This window comes from Aotus nancymaae, unplaced genomic scaffold (genome assembly GCF_030222135.1).
Source record: "Aotus nancymaae isolate 86718 unplaced genomic scaffold, 86718_ANA_hifiasm-v0.15.2.pri h1tg000092l, whole genome shotgun sequence".
NCBI lineage: Eukaryota > Metazoa > Chordata > Mammalia > Primates > Aotidae > Aotus > Aotus nancymaae.
Window position 1 is genome coordinate 9,143,482 of NW_026988507.1, and position 15,050 is coordinate 9,158,531.

The following is a 15,050-nucleotide window of genomic DNA, read 5'->3' on the forward strand; positions in this document are numbered from 1 at the left end:
GTCACCCAGCAAGTAAATTTCAGAGTTAGGATATGAATTCAGATAAGTAAAGATAAACACATCATCCATGTATAAATTTATATTCAATACATTCTCACTCTTTATTGATTGCTATAAAGATATTTGGTAATCTTTCCTGGATTTTACTAATGTTTTTAGGAAAAAATACCTATGTATGAACAAAATATAGATTTCATTTTTATTCAGTTCTCATTCATATGTAAACTAATTAAAAATAAAAATGAGAAATACAGTTATCAGTTCTGTCATTTCTGCTTTTAAAATGTAGTAACATTCAATGAAGAAGAATTTAGACATTTGAGGAAGGACAGTGAGAAAGCATATATTTTCCAATTGATACATTCTAAGCTGACCATATTTTCTTAATAATCAAGATTAATTTTTTTATATAAATCATATTGGATAGAAGACTAGAAATTAAGATCCTTGAGTCTCAATTTCTAAACAGGATGTAAAGTAGCTGAGCTGTGACTACACCCCAGGTACCATTTGAGTTGGTGCCACTACTTAGGTAGTAGCCCTAACTGGCTCTCTTCCTCTTAAACAAACACTGGCTTTCTAAACAACTATAGTTGGAAATGAACCCCCTAAAACTACTGATTCTTTAGGGAATACAAGTAGCACATTCATTTAATATAAATCTTCATGCTGCAGAACTGGTATAAGCAGGAAAATACTGATGACATTCTTTTTTCCACTAGTAATTCCCTAGTAAGTAATTAAAAGCACAGCACCACGTACAAATATTCTGTGGTTCACTGTTTATTTTTACCAAAATAACAAATTTCAATTAAAAGTTTGAAATGTTAAGGAAACAAAAAAACTTTTCAGAACAATTTACCTCCCTTTTTAAATCACGTAATCATAACAATGAAATTGCTAACAGAAAATGAGTGGCAGTTATATTAGGGCAGGTGACATCTGCTTTACCAAGGTATGTCAAAATCTCGTTATTTATTACAGGCCTCTTCTTTCCTTGAAAATTCATTAAGACAATGGCTCTAATATCCTGATTTCAAAATAAAAATCAATGTTGTGTGATCATTTTGATGTTTAAAGTTGTACTAAGATGAAGCTGAATATTATTAAATATCTCTACCATTTAATAGAAGTATGGTAATTTTCTTAACCTCTGATATTGATAAAGGTAAATTTAGATCCCAGTTAGAAATAAGAATACGACTAAAGGGAGATAAATGAATCTGTATAATCCTTCTACTTGATAATAATATAGTTTAAGATTGTCCTTTCTTTTCTGATACAAGTCACATTTGTCCTATGATTCCCTTTCAAATTATTATTCTTTCTTTAAAAAACTATATTCCTATCTGGTCTTGGTGGTATAATTTCAGTAAGGACTACATAGAAAGATGCCCTTAATATGATTCATACATATCTGCATGGTGCTGTTTACAGACACATGAAAATTCTCAAATTGATTTTAAACATCTTACAAAAATGGCAATTAACCTGGATCTCTAGTCTCAATTCTAAGATAGCTTCTTTTGGAACAGTAATTGAGACTAGAAAATATAAAAGATGGAAATAAGTAACATCTTGAGCCAGAGAAATTTATTCCTTTATGATGACTAATAAATTATTTTTAAAGTTTAACTATATATATACATATATAATAATTTAAGAATTATATTCATTTCCCTCAAAGCTTTCTTCAGAGTTCTTCTGACCACAGAGAGAATTGCTAGATGAAGTAAATGAGAAACTCATACCTAAACACAAACCTGTCTAAGAAAATCAAAATTATTTATTGTGAAGGAAGAAGAATTTTAAGCATGTCTCTTTGACCAAATGGGGAAAGTGAAGGCATTTTCAAACAATAAAATTTAAGCAGTTCCAGAAAAAGTATATACGCCTCAATTTTAATCATCCACTTCTACTTAAGTCTTTCCCATAAAAATTAAAACCTTCCACCCAAAATATCTACAAAAGCTGATGGCAGGAGTTAATAAAATTAAATATGAATGCATGCTGTTAATGGCTTAGTCATCTTTACTAAAATCTTGCTACTGAGATGAGGGTTTCCTCCACATGCTATCCATTTTCACTTTCCAATTCCAGGAATTGTTCCAAAAACCCTACAGAGCCAAGGTTGGACTTCAGTTGTTTACTGTGCTTTTCATTCTTTCGTGCCAAAGAATACGTATGGCACTAGGATTAAAAAACAAAAAAGACTGCCGGAGTAATGCCCCTTTTAGCTTATGTCTTAATGATGATGACTCATTAGAGAATTTGACAACATTGCTCATTACCTGCTTGAATAAATAAAACAGTACACTCAATGGCAATACTCCTGTATTATACAATTCTCCAGTTCTTCATAAATTTTTCAGATAATGAGCTAATTTCTGAGCTATATAATTTCAAAGAAAAATAGGACATGAAAACACAAAACTTTCATTCGGTCATTATATAAAGTACTGAGTTAGTTCACTAGCCATTTTTAAGGTATTAGTGAAGCATTATAGTTATATTTTTAAAAATCTTTATGCTCAACTTAAGTTTACATGTTTCAAAAGAGAAAACATTAAGAACTAGGTGGGGAAGGGGAACTGCAGAAGCTACAATACTGAGTTAGTCAAATCTAGTATAATATGTTAAAAAAAAATCTTTCACACAAATGGTGAGTGTCAACGATCACCAGGTTGGAGGCAGGCTTGCACAGACGGGGAGAAAGGAATCCACCATGTTTTTCTCTCCACCTTTTCTGTTTTTACCTGCAAGAGGAAAGACCAAGGCTGAAGGGAGAGTGTGGATGCCCAGTTAGGGCCAGGAAGCCATCTACTTGGGGAATTTGCCATGTTTCCTTGATGGGTCAGTTGAACGAATGAATACAGAAAGGTATCTTCCCCTACACACTGAGGACAGGGGCCAAATAGAGAAGACCAATGTCACAAGCTCCAGCCCAATTAAAACCTTTTCCTCATACATAGTGACTGACTTTCTAAAGAGCAAGAGTTGTAACTGAAGTCTCTCCTCAAAAAAACAAATAACCAAAACAAATCTCATGGATCCTTTGTAAATTTCATTCCACATAGTATAAGTCTACCTACTAAAACATATGCTTATGTCTTGAAGACTTCTAAGAAAAAAAGTAATGAGGACAGATTGAAGCAGTGGTTCAAAAAAGTGGGTTTTTGAACCAGTTGGTTTTTGAATCAGTGGTTGAGGCTGTGTTTTGTGAGAACTGTGTCTTGAGTTATATTTTATTTATTTCTTATGTCTATATATACATTGATAGTAAACAGAAGAAAGTAAAGGAAAATATTTATAAAAAGTTGCCATGAGCAATGAATGAATTGTAACAATTCATATTTGCTTTCACAGCTCACAGTGATTAATCAACTAGCCTAAGACCATAGGTTAAGTAGACAAAGTGGGTATCTAAACGGTTTACCTAATACCAAAGGCCACAGATTTTTTCTTTTTCTTTTTTTTTTTTAAGATGGGGTTTCACCATATTGGTCAGGCTGCTCTCGAACTCCTGACCTCAGGTGATCCGCCCATCTCAGCCTCCCAAAGTGCTGGGATTACAGGTGTGAGCCACCACGCCTGGCTAGGCCACAGATTTTCCATCACACCATGAAAATCATTTAACAACAGTATGTGCATACTAATACAGCAATCATCTTTATAGGAAACCATGTAATTAACAGAGTGATCATTTACCTCATTCTCTATGCATGACTAAAGATAGTTATTATTAGAATTATACCATTTTATAGCCACTACTACCCCCTGAAGATAGCTATTTAAATAGAAGAAACAGCATCTAAGAAAACTTGTCTATGCTGACTGCTTGTTGTAAAATCATTCCTTAAGGTAAATAGTAATAAATGTCATAAGATTCATTTGACATTTTAAGCATATGAAACTTTAAATCCTTTTGATGAGAACTGAAAATGCTAATTTTAGATATATTCTTTTTTTTTCTTTTAAACGCAGTTCGGGCAGATTTTGCTATCTTACCAGAGTTTGCTTATCTGTGATTTGAGATTTTAAGTCTGGAAAGAGGGGGCTATAAACAGTCACCAAGGGAGCCTCCCTAAACTCCTCCAGAGAGAAGTACCATTTCCTTGAATTAGTCACTGTATCTACCAGACAATGTAGGAAGGTATCAAATAGTGGTGCTCCAAATGGCTTAGACCCTATACATCAGCGGGATCTAACATATTCCTATCAGTAATAGTTCCTTTCTCCTGGAGAAATTCTCAGGAATGTGTGCAGGAGGGGTGGGGTCAGGCTCACATTGTTGAGAGCCACTAAGAGTGCCGGGAGCAGATGCTTAGAAGTAGGCTCTTCAGTATGACAGACCTTAGACTCTTCTGGGCATAATTACACAAGGGATCTCTACAATCTGGTGTGTCACAAGTAATTTCCTACTAATAATATTGAGAATTCAGAAGTTTGTGCTTTTTTTTCCCAAAAGGTAAAGTAGATTCCAAGTTATGCCTGTAGAATGCTAACTCTCACTCATTTGCATCCCAATGCACTTTGACGTGAAGGTGTTGGCCCTTCGGGGTGCTCTGGGAAATGCACATGAACCTCAGCCACTCCCTTGTCTTCCCACATCCACACAGTGATCATCACTGTTAGCTGGCATTAAGCAAATCACAATTAAAAGAGTGTTGTGCTTTTTAGGGGAAAAAGGGTTTTTTGGACTTATGCCAGAATCTGCAATCAATTATGAGAGTATATTGTACAGTTAAACATGATGATGGAAATGCACTTTGGCAGAGGAAAGATTGAGAACTACTCTCCACTACTCTGATCTAATAGGGTATCCCAGCTCAGCATCAGTTGCAGAATACATAAACATTTCTTTCTTTCTCTTTGTGTATGTTTCATTTAATCCCAGTAGTGATTAGAGTTAGAGAAGCTATCGTAGTAATTCAAAAACACTAAAATCTCTCTGTAGCTTCATAAACTGACTATGACTTTAGAGGGTAAAAGCTTTTTCTGAGTTCCCTTCATCCCTAATATTCTTAGGTGCCAGAACTTTTATGACCACATTAAATTTCCAGGAACTGGGTTGAAAGCAAGCCTACAAAATGCTCCATCAAGGAAGCAATGCATAGTCATGAGCCTGGAAATGGCAGACTGCACAAAAATCATAGATAATAAAACTTTGCTTGAAAGGGATTTTATGTCATTTAGTTTTTTCTTGGTTATATTTTCAGTGATGAGGCTAAGGTGTTTTGGTCTTCTTTTATTTAGTAAAGTGAGCTGAAAAGGGAAGATATTAATGAAATTCTAATTTTAAACAAGCTAAAATGATACTCTACTCTCCAACTTAACTTGGAGTTATCAATAACTCAGCATGTTTTGAAGGAACAATCTAATTTGACAAACCATGTAACAGCAATGATAGAGATGTATAATACAAAATTGCATGGTCTGATTTCTGCCTTTGGGAAAGTTAAACATCAAGAAGGGAAAAGCATGTTCACATAGTTGAATTTGGAACACTAGCATCTGGCTACATTCTGGCTTTATAACTGATAGTTGAAAATATATTTTTTCTTTTTTAAACTTCCTCTGCCTATGAAACGGGAATAACAATCCTTGTACTATCATATCACCTCATAACAATTTTGTAGATGACATGGTAAAATTTATAGGAAAGCCCTATAGGTGTAGACATTATAATCTAAGATATTTAAATATTCTAAATCAACTATTTTTAACTCTATGAATTATATATATATATTTTTAAAAAGCAGGAAAACACACATCAAAATTTCATTTACTATTTTTAAGCCAAAGAGCACATTATAAAATCAAGCTTTAAAGCCATATAGTAAGTACAATTAATTTACTGTTTTTGCTATTGTAATTATAACTATATAAAACTGACTAGCTGAAAAAAAATTTAACTACTATAGTTTCCCTTGTAATAGGCCAGCCATAAATATAACATGAGCAAAAATAAAATAGCAAAATCAGTATCATTGACTTTCTATAAACATTTATTGCCAAGAAAGTAAAAGGCCCACATTTGAACTTTTCCGTATTGATTATTTTATCCCATTGAATATATCTGAGTTAGTGTTTAGTTATAGTGTGCTACAGCCATGAGCTGGATGTCATACCTGAAATTAGACTGTCTGCATGCAAACCTTGTTCTTCCATTTAGTAGCTTTGTGACCTTGAGTGATTAACTTAGCCTCATTAGATTCAACTTTCTCATGTGTAAAATGAATATAATACAGTAATGGTCCCTGTCCCTTAAAATCGAATCTGATAAACAATGTCTTTAATAAATGTTATATATCCTCATGATCTAATCAATACATGTTATATGACATATATGTATTATAATATGCTATGTAATTATGTCATATGATACATTAAATTGTGTAATTATATATCTTTATTTTTATTTTATATTTTATACACACACACACACACACACACACACACACACCCCTTTTTACAGCCTAAAGATTTGAGTTGGAAAAATATATTTTACCAACATAAATCACAATTACTTTTAAAATATGAACTAATTGCCATTTATTCATATTCATCAAGACTTTTGGATATCACTGATTATCTCTATTGCTCTTGAACTTTCACATTATTGGCATAATTGTAGCCTAATTTAGCATAACTGTCTGGTAAATATACCTGGATGTATGAATCAATACGGAGCACTACCTCCTTGAGTAGTAGAAGGGTTGTGGTTCGTACTCTGTAGGAAGGTCTTACAGAACTTAACAGGCCTTGGGAACTTTGAGATACTGTATGCACTTTAGGTTTGTTGTTTTAAGGGTTGTTGATTTTTTTTTTTTTTTTTTTTTTTTTTTTTTTTTTGAGATGGAGTCTCACTCTGTCACCCAGCCTGGAGTGCAGTGGCACGATCTCGTCTCACTACAACCTCCACCTCCTGGGTTCAAGCGATTCTCCTGCCTCAGCCTCTCGAGAAGCTGGGACTACAGATGAGTGCCACCATGCCTGCTAATTTTTTAATTTTTAGTAGAGATGAGATTTCACCATATTGGACAGGTTGATCTCTAACTCCTGACCTAGTGATCTGCCCACCTCGGCCTCCCAAATTGCTGGGATTACAGGTGTAAGCCAACACCTCCAGTTGATTATTTTATTTTTTGAGATGGAGTCTTGCTCTGCTACCCATGCTGGAGTGCAGTGTTGTGATCTCAACTCGCTGCAACCTCCGCCACCTGGGTTCAAGCAATTTTCCTGCCTCAGCCTCCCCCAGCTGATTATTTTTTAAGGGAGCCATGGATACACAGTAAGAGTGCATCTAAAAGGAAATTCCAGTTTGCCAAAAGCTGACCAGTTTGATTATAAGAGACCCAGAAGTAGTTAATTGCAGAAAAGAAGAAATTCTCCAAGGGAGTTTTTCTCATTGTACTCTAGTGAGGAGGGTAAAAAGAAATATAAATTTATATTAGTGCATGACATAATATCTTCTAACCCGTATATTTTAAGTTTTGAATTTGTAAAATTAAGTGTTAATCTAGATAATTTTTAAGACCTATCTTAAAATTTAAAATAATGTGACTCATTCTGAATAAATTACATATTTTGTGGCCATATTTGAAAAGTTTCTTGAGTGCACATCAGTTAACATTGAACTTGCACTGAGAAATACAATGTCAAATTATTGATGTACTTTAAAATTCCAGAAGTAATTGGGAAAGCTGTCATTTTTACTAGAGCTTTTGTTTAAATAGCCACTAAGTTCTAACTTTAAATTTTCTAAATTCTGTATATTATAACCAGCTATGCATTTCAGCTCAGTATTTTAGCTTTTGTATATTACAATTATGGAGAACTGGCCCAATAGCATTTCTTTGATCGGAATTTGTTGATTCTCAGTGGGAAGTGGAAGGCTTAATTTCTGGGCAGGTTTTGCTATCAATGGATGTATTGCTGTGGTTAGTGCAGAGTGGGGTCAGGATGGCTCAGAATGGCACCCGGTTGTCATTGTTCCAGCCAGTGTGGGCAGCAAGGACCATTTTTCTGTCTCAGTCCTGCAAGGCTGATGAGATGGAATCTTTAGTCTGTCTCTGTGGCAAGACTTTGTTGGCCAAAGCAAGTGGAAAGCAGAGGCAACTATCCAAATATCTGAGGTAAATGTGTGTTTTTCTGCCCCAAATACTTGAAAAACTACCTCAGCCATTCTCTTTGATTTGACTGTGATGATTTAGACACAGATCTTTCTGCCTCTATATGTTCGTCTCTTTTCTGTGCGTGTGTGTGGTGTGATGACATGTGTATACTTACATGCCTGTCTAACTTGATATGTATATTACGTGGAACCTTTATGTCTATTCTTCCCAGTTACATGATAATGAAATTGATAAATTCAAAAGTCCTTTTTATTTATTTTGGCCTGGCATACCTTAATAATAATTTCAAACATAAACCCATATTTGCTTATTTAGAAATATGTTGAATATAAGAATTCTTGAACACAATGTGAACATTTATGCCAGATACCACAGAAGCCTAAAATCTGATTTAGCACCAAGAGTTTAACAAACTTTTAACATGGCAACATGCTGTCCTGTGGTCTTCACTACTATCCAAGGTTTCTGAGCTAGTCATACAAACAGAACCCTAAATAATCCAAGAATTAGTGATTAAATCTGTTTCTGATGCATGTCTTTGGCTTTACTTTTTTCTTAATACAAAACATATAATTTTTAAAACACTGTTTTAAAAATTATATGTTTTGTATTAGCATATGTGAAATAGTGGGAACAGAAAGAGAAAAGAGCAGAAACTGAAATCAGTAACTTTTACTATTTAGTAAAACTTAATAAAGTAATTTGTCTGCTCCAGAATAGACTTGATAATCTTTCTGATATAGTGAGTTTTAGAAATTAACTATAGATTTTATTTATCCATACTTTCTGGAGAAAGTTTAGTACAGAAGGCTGGACTGGGATGCCAAGATTATTGTTTTCCACAATATAGATGGGTATTATAGGGGAGGAACTCTTTCTCTCAGAGTCCAAGTTGTTAAATGAAGGGGTAGGAATGGTCTAGATAACATACAGGATTAATTCTACATTTAAAATTGTATTTTTTAATTTGAACATAAATGCAGAGATTTCATATAGTCACTGTGAAGAAGTGGGAAGGAGAAAAGATGTAACTAATGCATGATTTGCCAATAATAGGACCATTATAATGCTTTTATCATAGAGAGAGAAAATGTTTATCATTCTGTATTTCTTAAAAAAAAAAATAGAATACTAATTTGTCTGGACCATCACCTCCAAGTAAATGCTTCAGAACTAATTTTGTCTGGACAGTGAAGAGTGGAATAGTCTGGATATTAAGTCTGCTAATGTAAACCAGCTGGCAGGAAAATACTCAAGAGCATTTTCCACAGAAGAGATCTTTAGGCAACTATAATAGTACTTTAAAGTACTGCAATATTGTTCAAACTAAAAAATATATTGACAGCTTCCATCAGGTTTATTTATTAGATCGACCATGTTACCTTAACTGATCCAACAGTTTAAAAGTGGTTTAGTAATCAATCAAATAGCCTTCTTAAGAAAGAATCTGGTAACCACATCATTAGTCTAAGTAACAAAAACCTGCAGAGTATATTAATAAAGATGGCCTCCAACTAATCTCTCTCTCCGTTCTGTAACTGTATTTTTGCCTTAGAAATAAAGTGGAAGGCTGCACATGTGTGCGTGCACATGCACACACACACACCACACGCGCACACACACACACACTTACATGATGTTTCCATCTAAATGCAAGTCCACATAAGATAAAATGAATAAGCTTCTAATGTAATAATGTAAACAACACAAACTTATTTTCAGGAGAAAATGATTTACAGAGTTTTCATATCATTTGCTTTAGGTTCAGCTACTCTTTTTCCAAAACATTTTAAAATTCGATACGGCATACATGAGGGTTGAGAACCAGACCAAAAGAAAAGGTGTAGATAGTAAAATTGTTTCCATTTTCTTTTGTTTGTTTTTGAGCTCAGACTTGAGTGAAGAAACATCACTTTATATAGTATATAAGATGTGAACAAATACATAGCATATAAGATAACATCCTAATTGCATTTTCTATTTTGGCAATTTCAGTGGCAAACATGTTTCGTTCACCCAGGTGGCAGGAAAGTGTTCCTAAAAGCCAGTAGCATTGCCAAAAAATTTATAATACATCAGAAATACCAGAGAAAGTGGTAAGACATGTATAAGTTAAAGCCTAATTTTTTTTTTATTTGGGGCCTAATTTTATGGTTTATTTTTGAATGTTGTCCAAAAGGGCACTCATGAATGAGAATTTAGATTTGGCAAGCCACACATACGTTTCCAAAATCAATCCTGCTGAATAAACCCTGCAAAACCTTTGCCTCTAAATGACACTCTTCTAGCTGAAGACCTTTAAGTCTTTCAGAAACGTTGTTTGAAAAAGAATATTCATATAAGGCTGTTCACAAGCATCAGACACTTACTTGATGAAGCAACCCGAAATACACTTTTATGGAACCTAAGAAGTAAAAATTTCATTGCGACAACAGAGGAAATTTGTATCAATACTCTTAATGTGGATTTTTATACAAGAAGCCTAAAAACATCTGAAATATAATAGCTGATTTTTATTTTAAAATTAAGGCAACATAATTTTTAACTATAAAGGCCTTTTAAATATTAGGTAATGGATAGTGGTTTAAGTTCTAAATTCCTTCAGCCATATTATAAAAATCTCTGCCTTAAAGTGGTGATTCTGAAATTACTTCTTTCACCAACAGCATTATTTCCAATTGATGTTGATATATGTTCTTCATAAGAAAAATGTTAACTTTAACTAAAATCTTCTTTAAACAGTTTAAATGTCATAATAACAAGCATAGCATTTTAATTTCTTGCCACCATGCCGAACTAATTTTTGTATTTTTGGTAGAGGTGGAGCTTCACCATGTTGCTCAGGCTGGTCTTGAAGCAATCCGCATTCCTTCATCTCCCAAAGTGCTGGGATTACAGGTGTGAGCCACCATGCCTGGCCATCAATTTCCATTTTTTACATAGTTTCATATTTTATTATCTAAATTTGTTAGAATCCTGAGGGGGCTAAGTTGAAGACATCTTATTTCAGAGTAGATAATCTGCTTTTGCTAGGATTATGAGGAACAAATGTCTATTTATTTATCTTCATCTTCTACTTTATATGTTAGATCTCCTGGACAATATCATTTGAAGAAAGGTTGCTCTTGCAAAAATAGTCTCTATACTGTAGAAAAACTAACAGAAATATTGCCACAATTAACAGATATAACTCATATAAAAGGCAGCTTTGGAAAAGAAAATTACACGATCAATACAATCTCATGACTTGAAGTTGTTTGCAGAGCTGGCGGTTAGACACCAGCAATCCCACCCCACCCAGCAGCCCACCCTGACTATGGGGCAGGAAGGCTGGCCTCAGCCCAGCAGTCAGACTCCAAGTCATGCTGCTTCTCCTTGCCTTCCTGTGCCAAGGTAAAGAGAAAAAAAAAAAAAGTGTGTGTGCCACTTTACTGGTCTCTTTTCCTTAAGCATCTTTGGACCCAGTTAGTTGGTAAATAAATTAAAGTGCTATAGCTTTCTATAAGTACACATTCATGCTTTTACAGACCTACAATCGTTCATATCTAATTATTGGGGCCATTTTCTATAGATTGTTTTTCTTTGGCAACAATTGCTACTGCTTTCTTCATTTCTAAATCCTATCATATATGATACAGACAACTCAGCAGGAGTGAGTTTTCTCTCGGTAAAAGGCCTCATGAAATCAGATCCGATGCTACATTTTCTATTGACTATATTTTTCCTATATTTACTTTTAGTTTTATATTTAGAGGCATTCAGATTTAACTACTTGACTGCTTACATTCTAAGCTCAATATACAATAAAAAGGCAAGGAATAAACAAAAACACTTTTTTTTTTCTGATACAGATCACTTTCATCAAGTTTCATGCATATACTCACACTTGCCCATCCACAATTTCAAATGTGTGCACACGCGCAAACGCACAAGCACACATGTTGATTAGGGCAGCGACACTGTTCTCACTGTGGATTCATTTCATTCAGTGTAATGTATGCTAAAAGAAATCCACAGTCTTAATTATGTCTAAATATTTATACCTTTGTTTCAGTTTTCTGATAAGGCATAATCATTTATACACAAAACTTGTTTTGTTATAAAAAAATTTCTTAGTGATCCTCACATTAAATTGCTTCCCCTCTCCTCTGTTTACCATCCTTCTCATTGCACTAACTTCTGCAGCTGCAGTTCAGATTACCAATATCTGAACATGGATTAAAATTAGTCCATCTCAAATATGGCAAGTTCTTATACATGCCTACTGTCTACAATATAACATGTTTAATATTTTTGATAAGCATGTAATTTTGAAGGATTGAGTGCAAATTGAATCTTTTAAAAGCAATTCACAATATAAATGTACTATTGGATTTAACTTCATGAATTTGTTTTTATACTTGTGCATGAATAATCATCATTTCAATTTATTTTATTAGAGATGTAGAAATAAAAAAATAGATTATCTTTTTAATGTCTTGTGGGACATTGCTGGCTATGAAAATTATAAATCTTTTTCCCAGGAAAAGGTACATATACGTAGAATTTTATGTACAATTTCTGGAGGTCCATGGATCCCTTAAAGCCTGTTCATAGACTCCAGGTTATGATTTCTTGAACTAGATACAAAAGCATAATTAAATGAATAAATAGACCAATAATATCACTTAAGGCAGGCCATGTCTTATACATTACTCTTCATTATTATAAGAAATAAAAACAACTGTTTAATTGTATACCTTCTGGTTTGAATATATATAAAGCATATTAGAACATCTACTTTATATATGTGTTTTACATAAGTTCTGCAATAGTCAAACATATCTGACTATTTTAATTTCAAATTTCTTTTGATCTAAAATAAATGCCTTTTCTATTATTATAAAGTTTGAAGAATGCTTGTGACTCTGCTGACTTTAACAGAGGTAAGCAGTATTTTCATCTGCCTGTAAACTTTTACTAGCATCCTACTATAGTGCAAGGACTTAAAATGCTATACCGTATTTCTACTGAATGCACTTGCCAGATTCTACCACTTTAAGGCATTTTTCCTGGGACTAAAAGAAAATACGTTTTTATTTCTACATAATATCTGCTATAGTTTCTTTTCATTGGCTCTCTAGAAAAACACACATAGTATCGATACTTAATTACCTAAATATGTGTGGATAGTATCATGACTACCCTTGCATTTTATCTGTAAAATTCCTCTTCAGTTCAAATATTACAGAGTATTTTATGATAATACTACAATGAGCTTACTACAATGTAATCATATGAAGGCACTGATGTCCACTCATTGTAATGTAACTTCTATTGCAATATTAATGCTAATTATTTTTATATGTAAGCAATTTCAATTAAATATACACTTGGCTATTTCTGGAAATGGCTTAACAGCTAGTGGTCTGACTAGGAAGAATAGTGAACTAATTCCTCTCCCTAAAAACTCTTGAAAACAATCAATGTCCCAGATAACAAAATACTTTAAATGAAAGTACTGAACCTAAATGAACTTTGTTTGACTTAGGATTTTGTAGTCTCATATTTATTTGTTAATTTCAATAAATGGTCTGTGGAATGTATTTCTAAGATTATTTGGATGAAGAAACTTCAGCTAGACTTCTTATTACTCTATTGGAGAATATATTCAAATGGAGTAGAAGGCTTTTCAGCATTTGCCCAGTGTTGTTTAGGGACTCCATATTAACATTGCTGTAGAGGGAAATACAGGAGCTGCATGAGATTTAGTGAAATTATATTGACCCAGATCTGGAAGGAGTATTAAAATAAACCACAAATATCCTTTTTTTTTTTTTTTTTTTTTTTTTTTTTGTCTATTTCTCTGACAGTGTGAAAAGTGAAGGCAACAATTGATGTTCAATAAATATTTTAGTAGGTGAAATGTGAAAAACATAAATTTTACTGACACTGAGACAGAAAGAGAGAGGTATGAAACAATGCAAAGGAACTCTGTCATTCACCAAAAATTAATACAAATACATATATGAATTGTACAACTTAGGAGAGGAGATAACTGTGTACAGATTGCTGTAGAATACATGAGAGAAAGCAATATATGTTATGAAAATTCAGAAGATAGGAGCTTATATTGGGGATATCAAGAGAAGGATTAATGAATTTAGTACATACTTTAGCTAAGCCTTGAAGGATGGATAAGATTTGGTCAACAAATGATAAGAAAAAGACATGGAAGGAAGACTGTGAATAAAGCAGCTGACATGGAAGTTAAAGGGTATTTTTGTGGATTAGTTAGATGGTTGGAGTTGGTTACATGAAGTGATATTAAAGGTAACAAGCTGGGGTCAACACATTGTACTTCTTGGGTGCTAAGCTAAAGGGCAGTGAGTGAAGAGCCAACTATTTATTTTAAACAAGGTGTGTTGTGTTCCCAACCAGCCTCATGACTATGGCAGTGGCCAGTAGCAAAGGGGTTGCATTTTTAATAAATGTGTATTCCATTACAATCTCAGTTATATTATTCATAAGAACAAAAGCACTAATTTGAAAACCAGCAATAAATAGAAACATGATGTGTGTATAAATTAACTTTACACTCTAAGGCAAAAGTGATAAATATATAACACCTGAGGTTATAGTAAACAGCATTAATATATATTTTTCCATAGAAATGAAAAAGAAAACAGCACTATACTCACACACCAAAAAGTATTAGCAGGAAATGAGAACTTTGGTAAGTCTACAAAGCACAAACATTAAGTAGGAGGCATGTGGTGTAACTTTCTAGAAGATCTGTAGTTAGTAAAACAAACAAAATCAGCATTGTTTACTACTTGTCTGGCATAGATCATTCTTAGGCATGGGAAGAAGCTTAAGATCCATCCTTAAGCATGGGATTGAGACTCTAAATAGGTAAGAATTTGCACACAA

At 33.5% G+C, this 15,050-nt stretch overlaps 1 protein-coding gene across 4 annotated transcripts in view; it reads right to left on the bottom strand.

Moving 5' to 3' along the window:
* The window catches only part of CNTN1 (contactin 1), a 385,274-nt gene that overhangs the window by 96,585 nt on the left and 273,639 nt on the right, over positions 1-15,050 (bottom strand). Inside the window, exon 16 of one of the 4 annotated variants that reach the window (XM_012465628.3) lies at positions 1,767-2,756. The exons of the other annotated variants lie outside the window; for them this stretch is intronic. Coding sequence (XP_012321051.1) covers positions 2,677-2,756 — 80 coding nt within the window. The 3' untranslated portion in view covers positions 1,767-2,676. Of the gene's footprint in view, positions 1-1,766; positions 2,757-15,050 lie in introns of those variants that run through there. 4 annotated transcript variants of the gene reach the window in all.